Here is a 19,517-nt window from a genome sequence, read left to right on the forward strand (position 1 = left end):
AGCCAACAAACCCAGATAACACTGCTGATGCCAAGAAGTGCTTGCTGACAGGAGCCTGATATGGATGTCTCCTGAGAGACTCTGCCAGAGCCTGACAAATACAGAGGTGGGTGCTTGCAACCAAACACTGAACTGAGGAGAGGAGTGCCCAATTGAGCAGTTAGAAAAACAACTTAAAGGAGCTGAAGGGGTTTGCAACCCCATAAGAACAACAATATCAACCAACCAGACACCCCAAAGCTTCCAGAGACTAAACCACCATTCAATGAGCACACATGGCTCCAGCCACATATGTAGCAGAGGATGGCATTGTTGGGCATCAATGGGAGGAGAAGCCCTTGTTCTTCTCAAGGCTCCATGTCCTAGTGTAGGGGAATGCCAGGGAAGCAGGATGGAGTGGGTGGGGGGGAGCACCCTTATATAAGCAGGGGGAGGGGGAGAGAATAGGGGTATATGGGTGGAAAATCAGAAAAGGGGATAACATTTGAAATGTAAAAAATAAATCCAACAAAATAAAAAGAAAAAATGAAATTATCACTCATAAGTAGAATTTAAAACACTTAATATAATTCCAATTGACATAAAAACAGTGGTTAGTAGAGATATGAGAGACACCTGGGAAAGAGAGACTGGGAGATCCTATCAAAATGAACAAGACTAATTTAATATAATTAATAGGTTATGGTATTTTATGGTATCAAATTGAATAAAATTAATAGTAAATTTTATTACATGCTTCAAAAAGTGAGATGATTTCAAATATATTAACATAAATTATAAAATTATGCATTAATATGCTAACTACTTTGAGTTCCTATATAAGTCAAACTATAAATGTGTAAATCACAAAACAAATCAGTAGAACATTATGTTTTAAAAATAAATCACATTGATTAAACAAATAAAAGACCATTGTTTAATTTATAGTTATTGGTTTTATCAGTTCACGATGATTGCTTGTGTTTATTATTATATTGGGCTACAAAGTATTGAATTTCTAGTTTTAAAAATTCTTCCATAATTTCATATACTCTGCAGAGTTCTAGTACTTTCTGGTGTTCTTATTGCCCAACTAGTCATGATTCAAGGAAATTTAAGCAATTTTTTTCTTACAACTTTATTTTAAAAAGAGAGATACATGTACAGATTTTAAAAATCATTGTGGCATAACACTATATGAATATATTTTAGTCAGTACTTGATTCTTTTAGAGGTTTGATAGCATGCATTGAAATCCCACTAGTTACCATAAGCATAAAGTACATGTGGAACAGATTTAACCATATCAGTTAGAGTAGAGAATTGATGGCTCAGAAATTATCACTGCTATAAATGCATGGGAGAAGTTGGGGTCAGCAAAGGTATAGACGTAAAAATCTGTCTCTCTGTCTCTCTCTGTATCTGTTTCTCTCTCTCTCTCTCTCTCTCTCTCTCTCTCTCTCTCTCTCTCTCTCTTTCTCTCTCTCTCTGTTCTTTCTTATTTTGTTTTCTGTTTCAGACTAGGTTTCACTGTGAAGCAATTGCTGTCCTGGAATGCACTCTATGACCAAGTTGGCCTTGAACATAGAGATCAGACTGCCTGTGCCTCTCTGCCTCTCCTCTGGCTCTCCCCTGCCTCTCCCCTGCCTCTCCCCTGCCACTCCCCTGCCTCTCCCCTGCCTCCCCTCTGCTACTCCCCTGCCTTCCCTCTGCCTCTCCCCAGCCTCTCCTCTCCCTCTCCCCTGCCTCTCCCATGACACTCCCCTGACACTCCCCTGCCTCTCCCCTGCCTCTCCCCTGCCTCTCCTCTGCCTCTCTTCTGCCCCCCCCTCTGCCTCCCCTCTGCCTCTGGCTCTTGGAATGCTGGGATTGATGACAGTTACTTGTGGATATCAGAACTTTTTAAATAAAATTTTAAACTTTTGAAATGTTAGAGAAATATTTTCCTTCTGCCTTTACTCCATAAGATAGACCTCATAGGAGACACATTATATATTTTTGTCTTTTGCCTATTAATTATTAACCAACGTTATAGACATCACAGCAAAAATTCCATGCTCTTTAGATTTGAGCACTTTGGAGAATCATCCTTTATTTGGTTTGATGTGGAAACTTTATGAGAACTCCATGAACTGCCATCTTTTAAAATTCCCTTGTTTAGCATAACTGAGTCTTTGGTATTTTATCTTAGTCATAATCCCCTTATGTCATTTCCACCCATTAGGAGATACAGATATCGTAGGCAGAGTGTCTCATAAAAATCTCTGCATATTTCTTATTCTTTAAATTAAATATCCATGACCATCAGTGGAACAAAGTCTCTTGCTTGTGTCTATCACAAACCCATGATTCTATACCACTGCCTTTTCTACTAGTAACTTCCTCTTGTTTGATGTTTTCTCCCTCCTCCACTGCCCGTAAGCATTGTCTCTCAATACTCCAACCTTTACCTTGATCCCTATTGTAACCAAAATCCTTTGAAAATGAAACAAAGTATGTTTTCATAAACTCTGCTTTATAAGCGTCAAATTAATTTGTAAATTCTTAGCTGTTCTGTTTTCCTTATTATAACCAGAATCTTCCTTTGCAAGCTTGTACAGTGATTATCTGGTGGTAAACATGTCACAATAATCACTCAGTAGAGCATTCTCATGGCTACTGGACATACACATGCTTGGCATATAGACCAAGTATAATCCAATGCCTCTTTATTATTAATCCCTCCTCTCTCCCCTCTCCAGTGTTGGCTTGACTTCTTGATATTTATATTTCTCTGCTTCTTTTCTATCTGTTCAAAGTGTTTTGTGACTTGTGCTTGTGACTATTCACATTTTTCCACATTTACAAAAAATGTATTTTTTCTAAACATTCTTTAAAGTACTGGGTTTTAATCTAGTTCACAGGATTGATTATATCAAATAAATTGTGTGAAACTATGGGTCTAATCATTAGGCCTAACTTGTCCTTAACTAAATACAAACAGTTCCTCTGATTCCTCTAGCCATCCTGACACAGGATGTTTCTGAATGTTTGTGGAGGTTCATTGTATATTCAGGTCCTTTGTTTTCTCTTTAGGGAAAAAATACAAGTTAATACGACTGAAAAGGGGAGGCATTGAATTCTTTGTTTTCTTAAGAAAAGGTTGCTTGAAATTTGGTAAATTAAGTGACCCAAATGAGCCTGTCAGAGGTAAAATACATACTAAAAACAGTTCTACTTACAGCTGAATCGGCTGGGTATTTTTATGTTTAATGCAGTCATGTGGAAAAGCTGTTTAAAATAAACATGCTTGCTTTTGTACTCACTGCAAATTAACCTGTCACTGAAAGTTTTACAGGTCCTTCTGAATAATCCATTTTGTGTAATTCTATTAAATAATTAAATAACTGTATACGTTTCTGGTAATGGAAAACACACTTTTAGAAATCAATTTATTTTTCTTTGGATATTCATTGTATTATACATCTTGTGTACTTTTCTGATTTTAAGCTGCAACAAATTTTCTATAAAAGAAACAAAAATGTTTTCTATACTTATTATATCTACATAATCTAGAGTCAATATTTAAAGATAAGAAGGAACCTAGAAAATGTATTGCTAACAGTGCAGTCTCCCTACACAGAAATGTTCAGATAAAGTTTAAATTCAGCAAATTTTAATTATATGTATTCATAATATTTCGTCTTTTTTAATTGTGTTTCCCAGAATTGAAAGGTTCAAAAAGCTCATTTCCTCCTTCCATGAAAATACTGACTTACTATTATCTATAGGATAAAGCGCTGGCTCTAGAAACCCCCAGCTCACATAATGCTTTCTCTGTGGCCTGTTTCCCGTTTCTTCCTCACCCTTCCTTCAGATTCACCTGGATATTTCAACAAATATCTTCAAAACTTTGTCTCCCCAAATGTGACTTCACCACAATAAATGCTGTCATCATTGTATGGTAAGGCTCCTTTCTTCTGTAGTAAATTATAACAAAGAAGTAATTTTGTTATATTTAAATAAAGAACTTAAAGCAATTCTTGACCAGCATAGAGTTGTCCAAAACTAAAATGGAAATATGGTAATTACAGTAATAAATATGGCACAATATTTAGGTAGTTATACCATATTATATGAACTCTCTTGGCTTGCTGTACCTGATCTCCCATTTAACAACAATAAGAACAACAAAAGTATACAAAATATATACCTTTAAGAGTATTACAATTAAAGAAATAGAAATATATAAAATGTGCTTTTAGTGTTCTTTTAAGACCTCTGCCGATCCTGTATTCTATCAACCTTGTCATCGTCATCTTCTTCCTCTTCTTACACTGTGTTTCTAACAGCATCATCTGTTGTTCTGAGCTAGTGTTTCATCTTTCCCTAATCATACTGCTTGCCTGCCTTGAGATGGTTTTCATAATTTAATAGTGTGTATAGATTGTGTTATATAATCACAAGCACATATTAAACAGTACAATAGAGAATACTGAATTTAATTCTTAGTGTCTCTGCACATGCTCAGATATTGTCTTCAGAGTGAATATAAACAGTATATAATGAACATATATTAATCACAAGATTCATGTTATTGTAGTGAATGCAATAAATAATGGATAAGGTGTGTTTTACCTGTTTGGGAAGCAATGATCAAGGCTTAGCTAATGCTAGTTCTCGTGCTGATTGAGTAATTACAATGCATGATAAAGCAATGTGATCTAGAATTTGAACTAAAGAACAAGTTCTGACAAGGAATCATATGGGCTTCATGAAGAAGGTGTCTTTAATATTTCAATATCTTTGTTGGAGTTATGGAATAATTCCAGGAAAGACATTTATGTAAGTAAGATGTAGAGAGTTAGGACCCTATAAAATGGTTTCAACACCAATGCACGTTATTATCGTAAAGAATCTTCTAATCTTACAGTGGTTTGTACAAGGGGCCAGAGGAACAGGCAGTTAAACTGTATTTGTAGGCCAAGAATATTTAGCAGTATTTTAAAATTCTGTATAATTATATCATTGACTAGTTAGTATATATTAGTACTGTATGTTGCATATTAAGACTGAACACACACACATACACACACACACACACACATACACACACACACACACACATACACACACACACACACACACACACAGAGGCATGCACACACACAGCATAAACATTTCAAGAAATAATCTGGGTTCAGATATAACCTTGCATGAGAACAGGTAACGACCTTAGTGCATTTCTTTTTCAATTTGATTGCACTGATCAAGTATGGTTTTCTTTGTCAATACCATGCTGTTCTTGTTACACTACCCTCATAGTACATTTTGAAATTGGGGATTGTGACACTCTCAATGTTCTCCTATTATTCACAGTTGTTATAGCTACCTTGATATTTGTTTGTTTCCTTTAAAAGACAAAAATTGTCCTTTTAAAATGTGTGAAGAATTCTGTTGGAATTTCAACATTGTAGCTGTAGATTGCTTTTGGGAGGCTGGAAGACATTACTATATTAACCATAACAATCTATAGGCATTGAGATCTTTCCACTTACTATAATCTTTTTAAATTTCTTTCCTTACTGCTTTAAAAGTTGCTGTCATACTGATCCTATACTTGGTATTTTAGTACCACTGGGTACTTCATACTTCTTAGTCAGTTGCAGAACTAATTGATTCCTTGATGTCTTTTCTCATCTATGTGCCATTAGTATATATGAAAGTTTCTGACTTTAGTGAATTAATTTTAGACTGAGCCATGTGGCTTAAAAGTATTTGTCAGCTGTAGGAATTACCTTGTGAGATTTTAGGGTCATTTACATATACTATAATGTCATCTGCAAATAATGATACTTTGACTTCATCCTTTCAAATTTGTATTACTTTGATCTTCTTCAATTGTCTTATTGCTCTAAAAATTCATTTCACAAACATTTAGCAGGTATGAATAGAGTGGAAAACCCTTTCTTGTCCCTGATTTTAGTGACATTATTGTGAGTATATCTACATTTATTTTGATTTTGGCAATGGACTTCTTGAAATCAGTCCTATGTAGAGGAATGTTCCTTGAACTTCAAATATCTCTAGCACTTTTATTATGAAGTTATATTGGAATTTGTCAAAGGCCTTTTTTGCATGTAATGAGATAGTCTAGAAAAATTTTTTAATCCTTCAGTTTTTTTTTTAAAAAATATTGTATTATATTTACTTATTTGAGCCATCCTGCAACCCTGAGATAAATTCTACTTAATCTTCAGATGATTCTTTAGGTATTGTCTTGGGCTTGGTTTGCAAGTATTATATAGAGATTTTTTTTTTTGCCATAGGTTCATAAGGAAGCTTGGTTTATAAGTATATTTATTTGTTAAGTCTTTATATGGTTTGTGTATCAGGGTAAGTGTTACCTTATACAATGAACTGAATAATTGTCCTTCTGTTTCTATTATGTAATATAATTTGAGTAGTATTGGTATTAATTCTTCTTTAAAAATCTTGTAAAACTCTTTACTAAAGCCATCTGTCCCAAGACTATTTTTGATATAAAGAAATTTAATGACTGGTTCTATTTTACTAGGTATTATATAAGTCTTTATATATACATATATATATATAGACATATATATATATATATATTATACATAAAACTTTAGTGGGTTGTATGCATCAAGTAATAGCAATTAATCCATTCTTTTAGAATTTACAATTTGGTAAAATGAAAGTTTATACAGTGTCCTCTAATGATGATCAAGATTTTTTTGGGGTCTGTTCTCATGGTTCCCTTTTCATTTCTAATTTTCTTAATATGATTATTCTCTCATTTTTTGATAATTTGGATAAAGTGCATTAATCTTATTGATTTTCTTAAAAAACCAAATCCACATAGCAATGAACACCTGATTTTTAATAAAGAAGCAAAACACATACATAAAAGACAACATCTTCAACAAAAGAACTAGAAGGTACTGGTCGAAAAGGGAATTGTGATAGACAGGTATAGATGGAATGTGGAGGCTGGAATGGAAGAATCAAGTTGAAAGAGGAAGCAGAAAAGAGAATAACCAAAGAGATGTGCAGGGATTTCTAAAATTAAAGTTCATTTGAAGGGTAGCATGGAACCCTTCCACAAAAGAAGCTTCCTAAATATACACAAATATAAATGTGATCTAAATGAGATCGCCAAACAATGAGTTGAGAGTCCCATCTAACCAACCATCTCATGTCATCAAATAAAGTTTCCAGTACCAAGACTGGGACACACCTAATTGAGCTGTTGGACAATTGGACCCACAAGAAGACCCTAACAACTCAGGCTATTTCCAAGGAGTTTTTCCTCTCCACAAAGTGACAGCAAGGCTCCACTGTCAAAGCTAATAGGTACACAAGCAATTGAACATCGATTAGTACAGATAGTGCAAAAATACATCCTCACATCTTTGGTACAGGGAGGTATCTTTCACACTACCAAAAGGGAAATGTAAACAGAAAGCAAGTCACAAACCCTTTATCTATGATGGTGTCTGTCCTCCATGCAAGACATGCTAGGGCAAAGGTGGTACAAACCTTGTGTTGATTAATCATCCACTGTGTGATTTGGCTTACTATGTGATGGAACCCATAGTGGACACTGCCTGACGGATCAAGCCCTCTTCGCCAGATTGCCCAGAGATCCAGGGGAATACTAACACTACTATTGAAAAGCAAATTAGCAATAAGACGAAGCCTAGTGCCATTCAGCCGTACTTTTAAAACAGTACTTTCCACGTCCTTCATTGCAGAAGCTTCCTTCTGCGGCAGATGAGAACAAATACAAAGATCCAGAGCCAAACAATACGTACAGAGTGGAACATGTGGGTACACTGGGCCCTAAATGGAATGTCTATTAGGGTTCCTTCCCTCTGTTCTGTCCAAATTTGATTTGTTGGTGTTTGTTTTGTGTTATTAAATTTTAATTTATTTCAGTAGTATTCCCTAGAATCCTATTCTTTCTTTTTCTAATGAGAATGGATCTGGATGAGAGGGAAGGTGGTGACTGGGAGAAGTAGAGGGAGGGAAACTATAATCAGGATATATTATGTGAGGGAAAAATCCATTTCTGTGTGGTTTGTCATGTGAGAGACAATGAAGATCTGATCTGTATGTATTTTAGTATAAACAGGATTAAGAAGAGCAAACGGATGTGGGAAATATCACAGATATAGTCACACATGTAGCTGCAATGCCCCAAGTGCAGAAGAAAGATATTTTAAAGATAATGACGTTTTATGGAAAAGGAGAAGAGTGATACCTGAGGAGAAATAATGTTTTGGGATCCACTTTAAAGTTCTTATAGGAAAATAACAGTTAAAACTATTTTGCTGATATGATTGTATTCTGCAAGGACCCAAAGACATAAAAGTCAGTAAATACTAGCTTCTGTTATTAAGGGCTCACTACAGTGATCTAATATTACTGTCATCATGAAATGGCATATGAATATAAAAACTTTTTATTTATTGAAATAATAAAAATTCATAAAACTCAAAATCTCTAAGTTCATATGATACATATACTGATAGAGGCTGAAACCATTGAATAACTTACTATGTATAAAATAATTTCTTTTTAAAAATAATGATGTGTTACTGTAACTTGTAGTTTCAAAATACTGAGATCATTAAATAAAACCTCATTTTTACATGAAAACAAAATATTTTGGAGCATTTAGCAGATTGGAGCTTATAAATATTTCATATTATTTTTAACACAGCTATTTATGTTATTATGTTAGTAGGCTAAGTAGACACTAAAGAAATAGTATATAAAACAAATGAAGATACCAGATAGATGATGTCCTTGGAAAAATTAAAATTTGTGCTCCCAGAAGTGGTTACATTCCGTTCAGGGCTTGAACTTATTAGCCATTGAGAAGACGTATCTCTGGTGACCCTTCTCTCCAGTTAGACACATTTCAAAGAGAACAATATATAAAGTCTACAGAAATGCAAATCATCTTTAAAATATTTTTACAGAGATGAATGTGAAACTCATGTGTGAGAACAAGAAGCCAAGGTAGGAGAAAATGAGCAACAGCAAGAAAGACACAAGGAGAAAACACTGTTGACTGAATTACCTACGATGTTAAAGAACAAACTATAAGATTATATTTATTCATAAATACATTTATGTATGAATATGTCAAAATATATCCCCCAATCTAAATCTCTACTCTCTGCCTTGCCATTTCTAATCTCAGGGAATGAATGAGTCTCTTATTATTTGAAGAGCTATGATCACCATCAGAAACTTAGGAACCAAAGTGACTTTATAACAGTATATTGACTCTCCAGGGTTGCTTTGTGTGGTGAGGAAACTATTCCCTGGAGAGGGATCTGAACTGTGAGGATGGGTAGAAAGCAACCAGACAAGAAGCATGCGTACATTTCTTTCTTGCTGTCTGCTCATGATTGTGGTTGTATTGTGTCTCCCTTCCTACACTGCCGATGCCTTCACTCTGCCACAGGGATGGACATAATCCTGAAAGTGTGAACTAAAATAACCCTATTCTTCCTTACGTTGCTTTTGTGTGGAATTCTGTCACAGCACCAGAAAGGAGAGTAAGATGATTCACCTCATTTTTCCATGGCAAGCTCTTTAGCAACCCTGCCATTTCTCCAGCCCATTTCTCAACCATCTTAATGCTGCAAACTTTTAATATAGTTTCTTCTTTTCTGGTCACTCACCCATACTCCAAACATAAAATTATTTTTGTTGCATTTATGTAAATGTAATTTTGCTTGTACTATGAACAGTAATAGAAATATACAATGTGCAGGATACCCGATATGTGTCCCCTGTGAAAGGGTCATACAATATTGCCCCAAAAGATCATGGCCAGTTCAGAACCAGTGTTTTGTGGAAAGTCCATTATTTTCAAGGTTTTAATTATTACATCTGGAGCCAACAAAAGCATAAGCAAATGACTTTGTTGAAACTAAGTTATTTTAAGGAACCAATAGAATGCAGTTTGTTCAGACAGAATTTACTCCATCTTTTAAAAACATTAGAAAATATTCTGTACCACTACAGAAACATCATCAAGTAAAAGATTTTGTTTAATATGTTTGAACACATAATTTTGTTAGTATACTTCTGGGCATGGAGTGCACTTGTAAATAACCATAAAATTAGTGTTGATGGCACTATTTTATTTTACAATAAAGTTCTGTATTGTAATTGTGCATGTATATTCTAATTATTCAAGTTTACTAATACAATTTAAAAATTGAAAACTTGGGAAGAAAAAAATATTTACATCTCTGTTTTTCCTCTTCATAATTAAAAATGGATTTTTCATGTAATATATTTGTTATGGTAGTCCCTACGCCAACTCCTCTCAGGTGCTCTACACGTCTCCAGCTAGTCAAGCTTTGATTCTTGCTCTCTTTCTCTCATTAAGAAAAAAGGTAAGGAAAAATAAAACAATACAGGAATCTAAAGAAGGAAAAAGAAATAAATAAAAACAATTAAACTTGAATGATACCAAACAAACAACTGTACAGAAACCAAAGAGACAAGGATAAACACAAGAAATGCAGAAAGGCTTAAGAGACACAAGGACTAACATTGTATAAATACATAAAACCATCAACTATGATACACAGGCAAAAGGCCTGTGGGGTAAGGAGGAAAACAAAACAAAACTAAACTAAATTCAAGACAAAGCTTCATGAGGGAAAAAAAAAAAGAAAAAAAAAAAAAAGAAAGAAAGAAACCTTCCCAAAATACCATAGCTGGACATGGGTATTTCCTTTAAGCCTGGTTTGTATACTCAGTGAGATTCTACTGGAAAAATTATTCCTTTCGTTTGCAAGTAGCTATCTATGGAAACTAGCTTCTGGGAGCAAATCAGAGGAACAAGTCTTTTAACACAGCAAGAACAAGGAACATATTAACTCTCAGAGGCTGTGGCAAGATGCACTAGGCATGAACCTGTATGAGCCTGATGGAGTTTCATTCTTCTCATCTTAAAGTGATACCTTTAATTTTTTTTTTTATTTTTATAAAGTTGCTAATTCAATGGTGCCATTAGGTGTGGGCACACTGCTTTGAAAGGCAAAACAGGAAGAATCTGAGGGGGAATATATATCCCTGTGTGTATCTGGGACATTGCCTTCATCTCTAGCATCTTCACTCCTGAAGAGGTACTTGACACAAATGAAATACCTTTCAAAGCCAGTGTTTCTCAACATCTACCTCAGTACCCCTTGGTGGCTTTTATTTGGCCTTCTGGTGACAAATCTGAACAGCCAGACATTAGAAAGCAGGCCTCTGGCAACTCACTTAAATGGGCATCATTCAGCAGCAGAGACAGAACATAATTGATTTAGTGACAGATTTAATGAAAGCAACGTGGAACACAAGGGCCAGCGGGTGAGCAATGGTGGGCCTCCAGCAAGGAGAGGGTGGTGTGTTACCTCCTGATTAGCTGCGGCTAGTTCCTCTTCCAGTGCAGAGACTCTTTCTAAAGAAACCCTCAGTCGCTCCCTTACCTAGAAGAAAAATCAAAATATGTGCAGTAATGTACATCCCAAATATAGGAAATTGTGCTGAAGCCATCATTAACATCAGAAAACAAAGGTCAAATTCTTTAAACATTTGTAAGCCTAAAATCCCAGGATGATTTTAAACCTGGCAAGAATAACATGAAAACGTTGTTATTATAAGCATCATTGCAAGGGATGTTCTTGTGGCAAATCCTATTGTGCGCGGTGGGATAGACCTTCTGACAGGGTTACAAATTGACAGGGTTTGCTACGATTTCTCATTTATAATAAACAGAGGCATACTTAAAAGCATAACCAGAATATTGCAAACTATCAGTGGTTAAGAAAGAAAATAGAGTAAGTTTTAAAAATTAGCGAACTTATTTTGGCCTTTAGTGCCTTACTTCAAAAGTGATTTGTTTCAAAGGGAAGAGTTTTAGGAAACTGAAAACTGACTTCAGTTTGTTTGTTTGTTTGCTTGTTATGAGTGACTGCAAAGTGTCAATGATTTTTAGAATTCCAACTTTGCATCCAGGTACCAGGTGTAAGGCCATTGCATTTTGTAAACTAACTAGTATAGTTTGAAAGCAGTGATGCCTTAAACTTGTTTCCTGTGTAACTGGACTTCACAGGACTGTCTCTGATGTACACTTTCTGACAACATCCAAGGTTGGGAGAATGCATGATGGAACATGCCTGTAGACCTTGGAAGTAGGAGGAAGGTGTTGGGTCAAAGGCCAGACTGAGATGTATAGATTATAGCCCAAATTTGTTTACTTAGTGAGACCCTGTTTCAAAAGATGCAAAAATCAAATTGAATCAAACAAAAAAAAATAAAAGGTACAAATCATTATATCTTTACAGTGATGTATTAACTTTATCCTACATCTACCCAAGTAAAAATCAAGTCATTTACTTAATGACTTTTATTGTTTAATTTGCCTAAAAAGCTAATAAACTATATACTTGAGACACAATTCATCACACATTCCTGATTTTATTTATAAATTAGCATATTTTCTATTAAAATGTTATAGAATGATTTCAATAAATATGAGTTTTAATGCAAGAGTTATATTCCTGAAAACTAAATTTGTTATGTGACTGTGTTTTCTATTTGGCACTTTTCTTACATAATGCTTAAGTAGAAATATGGATAAATCTTTAAGACATTTGAGTTTTATTAAATTTTAAAGTTAGAATAACCACCTTACTTATTAATTGTATAAGAAAATTGACAAGTAATTCTTCTTTAACTTTAAGGCCAAATACAAATTGTAAAGGTGTCAATCATTCGTGTGAATGTTATATTATGTTAGTGTGTACAATTAGGGAACCGAGTGCACTTAACTGGTGAACATGGTCCAAGTCTATGACATTCTGATTTTGGTGTATTATTAGTATAAAATAAAATACCATTTATTATTATAATCCTCCCAGAATCTCTCTTAGGTTCTGTCATATTAATTGTTATGCTCCAGTGCTTTAGATAAATATCAAGTTATTCATAAGAACCGTACAGAGTTAATTCTAAGTAACAACCCAGGCTCAGATGGATGTCTTTGCTTATTTGACTTGGAGGACTGTAAGATATGGTAATTTATAAAGGGGTCGGGCTATCCTGGTCTATGAGAATAACCTGAACTCATCTGAGAATAATCAATGAATTCCCCGTGTTCAACATTGATTAGGTTACAATTAGAATCAAACAGAAGGTTAAGGTACCACATTTTAATTGAAGTGTTGATACTTTAGAATGTCTTAAAGTTAGTATTGAATAAATATTGCCTGAATAGCAGCAGTAATGTAGATTAACATATCTTTTAAACTATTTCTGTTACCTTGAAATACCTTAGAAACTCTTAGGTACTGATTTCTTTCCCCACAAGTAAAGTGTATCAAGACATAAAACTCATGAAGTCTATTAAGAAACATGAATGATAAATTATCTCATCATAATTTCATAAGATTTTGGCAAATAAAAAACATTTAACCACAAATAAATGTATCTAAAACCATCGTTATGTGACAATAAACATAATTGTAAATATAATTTTAATTAATACAAGACAGCAAAATATTTTGCTGCTACTCTCAAAGAATTCATCAATAATATTTAAGTATGAACTTTGGTTCTCCATCTTAGATAGCATTTATATGTGTAAAATGTTAGCTTTATGTACCAAACTTTCTAAGATAAAGAAAGAAATGCAAGTATGTAACCTTTCCACAGATAAGACTTGATCGTGTTAAGTTATCTGGTTGGCTTTTATTGTGTCACAGGAAAAAAATCACTATGTAGCACAAATGTTTCAGCCTTTGCTCTACACCATCCTGCCAGCAGGATACCATAACTGTTTTAAAAAATGGTGTGTGTCCTTAGATTATGTGCTTCTATCTGTTAGGGTATATTTGAGATGTTGTGGAAAATAACAATTGTTTAAAATTTGTCCAAAGAAGAAGTAACCTGTGTAGTTGGCAGTTATTTCTACCTCTAAATCTGTCACTTTTTAAAGGATTGAACCACTGGTATCAGGAAGTTTCCCTCACTTACACTGCATGCAGGTACAGGAGACTGATAATCAGAATTTGTATTCATCAAAAAATATTTATAAATTTTTCTGTTACTTCTGTTCTTTTAAATGGCATGAAAATTGCTTAGTGACACACACACACACACAAATATATACATATATGTGTGTATATATATATGTGTATATACATATATACATACGTATACACACACATACATATATATATATGATTATTCTATCACAGAAGATTAAAAGAAACAAGTTCCTTAGTAATGACAAATGTATAATACAATGAAGAGATTGCAGGAAAGAATGACTATTTCTAAATGAAGTGTCAGTGACAAAAAAATGAACAATCTTTACAACTGCCAATCATTATAACGGCTGGTACCCATGTTCTGTCTTTTCTGCTTTATTTTCAATGTTGAAGCCTGAAGTTTACTTGCTTGAGGTATAATTAATTACATTTTCTTATCTTTTTCTCCCTACTTTTATAGCCAGAGCACTTAGGTTAAATGCCGATTAGTTACTAATACACCTGTGCATTTATGCCTTCCTATTTTCATAGGGAGCACTGTTTTATTCCCAGATAAACTGTTCATGAAGACACTTAGGAACAAATTAGTACCCGAAGAAACTGAATATTATTTGGCCTCTAGGCCAAGAAGGTATTCAATTCCTTACTTTCAAGCTTTTATTTTTCTGATGACAATATGACTATTAAATAACATTAACTGCTGTGTTCCCTCTACTAAGCAGTGGTCCAAACCTTTGCAGTTATAGATGGCCCTTGCAGCAGTTCAAGGTAGATACAGTTACGATCTTTCTCTCAAGGAAGGAGTAGATAGATAATAAAGTGAACTCACTTGTACAAATCCATCTACTCCAGAGGGAAACATCAGCATTAAATAAAGATGAGTTCATAAGCACCAGTTCAGTAGCTTATGATCTTGCCAAAGTCTATAATGACAGTTGTGGCAAGTTCATAGATACTGTATCTGTTCTTATGGCTGTAATAAAGAATATTTAATTTAGCTATATTACAGTTATAAAGCTTCTGTATGATAACTATTTTATATTCTTTTAAATGTACTCACACAAGCAGGTTATTGTCTTAAAAGTATTTTTATAATTTCTACTCTGGTTTATAATCATTCATTCTCTTAAGTGATGTCACAGTTCTTACAGGGAACATGAAAGAAAAATTACACACTCTCTAGTATATTTTTTTAAATCATTCAATATAGTTGTTTCTTCTGGAAAAAAAAAAAAAAAAAACATGCTTTTCTTTTGAATCCAGGTCACTTTAGGCGTCTGTCCTGTATGTTAAGGTATCTGTCTCTGGTTTCAAAATACCTGCTTTTCCTCGTTCTTTAGTATTTAGGTAAAATATGATTCATTCTTAACTCCTTTTCTGTTTAAATAAAACCAGATATTACTTTTGTGACAACTTGGAGCATTGTTTTTTTTTTTGTGTGTTTGTAACTGCCTCTCACTGATGTGTGAATGCCTAGGCTTCTGAACCCCTTAGTCATAAAGAGAATTCTTACTTTGTGTGCAAAAAAAAAAAAAAAACTGTCAAGGTTTCTGACACAAAGGAAACATCCTATAAATTCGTGCAGAATTTATTTTATGTATTGTGACAAAAGGAAATATGGCAGAAACTTAATAAGTAGGAACTAAAAAATTACCAATAATATGTATAATTATCTGATATTATACTTAACATGACTACTTATATGACATGAAGTTTTGTTTTCTTCAAAAGATTAATGAGTTTTCACCTCTTATAACCAAGATAAAAAATGGCACACAATTTCTTCTTAAATAATCTAGAAGACAGAATTAATGCTATTCTACAGACATTTCACATATCCCTCTCCTAAGAACTATTTGAGAGACTGATGATAATAATATATAAGTATTTAAATATTAAATGGAACAATATTCTACATACTCAAAACCTAGATATAAACCCACAATAATCCTTAGTTTGAATTTTAATGCTCAGAACTTGTCATATATTTTACAGTGAGAAGCCCCAGTTTTTGCTTTACTAAATCCTAACACATTTGAATGTTTAAAAAAAATACTTCTTTGAACTTTGATAATTGAAATTGTGTCATAAACCTTCACTAATCCCGAAAGGGTATTACCTCCAGTTTGCCTTATATTTGCTTGCAGAACTTATTTGAATAGCAGCTAAGAGAAGCTTACAGCTACTTTTGCAAGGGCTTAGTGATGAGCTGTCCTTCTAATACATTATGTTGTCAAAGGCAGAAACTGTCAACATGTGTGTTTGAAACTAAGATATTAGCAGCAGCAAAGACACACAGAAGGCTTCAAATATAGGTGTCTAAAGGTTAAAGCATGTCTAATTTACACTTTAAAATACATGTCATTTTTCAGTTACTGGTCTGCTGTTTTGGAATCTACAGTCTCTATGGAGACTCATGTAAGAGAGAGATAGAGAGATGTTAGAAACAGAGACTGAGACTTAATACAATTACACCGTAGTTGATTTCAAATTTATAAATACTCGATTATGCCTCTGGACTGGGGGCTCTAAGAGTGTAATAGGGTCTAATTCTGACAAGGTATACATTTAGTGGTCTGAGCAGAAGAATGTGGCCATGGACAGTGTTAATCCGCAGTGGATTTCTGTGAAAACAAAGAAGGCACTGTTTGGCCTGAGATCTTGTATCTGTACCTTTTCATCCAGGGCTTTGTGGTGCTCAAACAAAGATTTCAGTGCCTTGAGAACCTCCACTTCACTGGACACTCCAGAGGGAGACTGTGCTTGCCGCTTGACCACTGTCATTCTTAGTGACCTTTCATGACGGGACACAAGGCACTCCAAGTGTTCCAGCAACAGCTGTTGGATCAATAGAGAATGCAGTTATCCTATGAATAAAGCTAGCCAGCTTATTTATGTAAAATCTAACTTAAACTATGCTACGTTTTCACAGCTCCCACAACAACCTTAGGGAATGCAACAGGGGACAGAGGAAAAAAGAGCCAAACATAGTTAGTTCAATGTTTACAAAGCACATTAGGGCCAACCTGCCTTCAGTCACATAACAAATCACTGAATAGTATGTCTTATGTGTTCTTTGAGCCCAGTGATTCTCAATCTTCCTGATTCTGTGATGCAGTAAGACAGTTCCTCACATCCTGGTGATCCCAACAATAAAATTATTTTCGTTGTTAATGTTATTGATCATAATGTAATCACATGTATTTTCTGATGATTTTAAGTGACACCTGTGAAAAGATCATTTGACCCCCAATCAGTGAAATCAAAGACTTGAAAACCGTGTGTGTGGACCAGGAAAATAATGATAAGACAGCGTTTTTCCATTAAATAAAGACAAGTGCACAATGATTCTAGTACATTTTATTAATCAATTGAGAATTATTATCAGGCTATGTCATGATATTCAGTTTATTTTTTAATAGTGTGTTTTATTTGCTTCATGTAGACTAAACTGTCTTTTATGTATTTAGGTATTATCCTTTTAAAGGTTTGTATATTTTAGTAGCTACCTACACAAACAGGAGAAAATACACATTGGATAAAAAGTGAAGTCAGTTTCCTGTGTGCACACCCATCACTGTCAAAGTTGAGCACATGGTGTGGGTGCTTTGCATTAATTCTAAAGGCTTAGGCTAATCAGTGTGCTTATATGAATATGCATGCATATTTCAGTGAGAGCATCTTCATGGAAAAACAAACTTTACTGTCCTTTTTTCCCCAAATATAAATGGAAGTATGTAGATTCAATTAATATTTGCAGTTTGCACAGTGCCCGTATAGGATAAGAAGGTTCTATGAGGTTAACTCAATGGAACATGATTTAAGATTATTCTCTTACCCTAGAGAGCGGTTTCTAGAGTCGTTCCAAACCTCATCACGACTCTGTTTTCTTGAGGAAAGTTCTTCAAACTGAAAATTCCATTTTCCCAACATAGAACATACACAAAAATGCTACACTTTTCTGCCCTGTTTTTTTTTTTTTTTCCTAATTATATACCCTATCAAGATGGAAGGCTTTCTGAAGGTATGTGTGTGAGCATCCATTTTGATCCATGGGTATGCACAGACATCTGGTTTTGAAGTGAAGCTGAGAACCAGTTAGTTTCCTTTGTGGTTTTTGCACTATGTTTCTGGCTGTTGGTCCTGAAAACTTAGGAGTATCCACATTATTCTTCTTAGCAATTCTACTGAAAAAAAAGCTAAGCATTCCTACTGCCTGCAAAAATTAAGTAAGGGTCTGTTTAAACTAACTGTACTGAATTCTGTTTTCTGTGACTAAGAAAACATTAACAACGAAGTTGTTAGGTTCTGCTGACTTAAATTTTCCTGTAGTTATCAATTCGAAGACCTATGAATTCCGTATTTGGTAAGTTAGCTTACTGATCATTCTGATTTTCTCCATGACTGATCCATCCACAATTGTTGATGGTCCTTACTGTTTCTTTAGATATGTGTTATTAATTAATTATTTATTTACCTCCTGATCCTCCTTACTAGAGTTCTTCTCCCCATTCCCCTCTCCTTTTCCTCTGATAAGACAGCCCCCTCCCCCCAGGATATTCCTCCATTCCTTTCCATGCTTGTTGGATGACAGTTTAGTCTCTGGAAGCTCAGGGAGAAGAAAATAATCAAGAGAGGCAGAGGAAGGCGGGGACCTGGATGGGATAGGAGAATAGAAGGAGAAAAAGGGAAAAAGGATCATATATGGGGCAGGGGAGACAGGAGAGAAGCCCAGAAACATCCTGTTTCACATGTACTTTATGCTCATTATATCAAGTAAGATCTTAATGCACACTATCAAACCGTTAAAAAAAAACCAAGCACTGACAAAAATGTATTCATATACATTTATGCAAAAATGGTTAAAATTTGTACATTTATCTTTGTTTTTTAAAATAAAGTGGTTAAAAAAGGAAATACTTTTCTAAATTATCATATTCATTTAAACTGAGTTAATTTTACATGTATAGAATTATCAGTGACTACATATTATGTCTGTTATTTTGTGACTGGGTTATCTCGCTCAGGATGATATTCTCTAGATGCATCTGTTTTCTTAAGAATTTTATGAAGTCATTGTCTCTGGTAGCTGAGCAGTACTCCATTGTGTAAATGTACCACAATTTTTATATCCATACCTCTACTGAAGGACATCTGGGTTCTTTTCAACTTCTGACTATTATAAATAGAACTGCTATGAACACATAGGCACAGGAGAAAATTTCCTGAACAGAACATCAATGGTTTGTGCTTTAAGGTCAAAGATTGACAAATGGGACTTAATGAGATTGCAAAGTTTCTGTAAGGCTAAGGACACTGTCAAGAAAACAAAACAGCAACCAACAGAATGGGAAAAGATGTTTACTAACCCCACATCAGATAGAGGCCTAATATCCAAGGTATAAAAAGAACTCAAGAAGCTAGACACCAGAGAACCAAATAACCCTATTAAAAATTGGGGTA

The 19,517-nt window shown here is 34.4% G+C and overlaps 1 protein-coding gene across 22 annotated transcripts in view; it reads right to left on the reverse strand.

Moving 5' to 3' along the window:
• PPFIA2 (PTPRF interacting protein alpha 2) overlaps window positions 1–19,517 on the reverse strand; it is a gene marked incomplete at both ends in the record, with an annotated part of 426,677 nt that overhangs the window by 140,473 nt on the left and 266,687 nt on the right. For 21 of the 22 annotated variants that reach the window (XM_080935708.1, XM_080935705.1, XM_080935707.1 and 18 more), the window contains 2 exons: window positions 11,415–11,489; window positions 16,728–16,892. In XM_080935708.1, the coding sequence (XP_080791834.1) occupies window positions 11,415–11,489; window positions 16,728–16,892 (240 nt within the window). The remainder of the gene's footprint in view (window positions 1–11,414; window positions 11,490–16,727; window positions 16,893–19,517) is intronic. The other variant, XM_080935702.1, reaches the window with a different exon arrangement.

This window comes from Micromys minutus, assembly GCF_963924665.1.
Source record: "Micromys minutus genome assembly, chromosome: 22".
Lineage (NCBI taxonomy): Eukaryota > Metazoa > Chordata > Mammalia > Rodentia > Muridae > Micromys > Micromys minutus.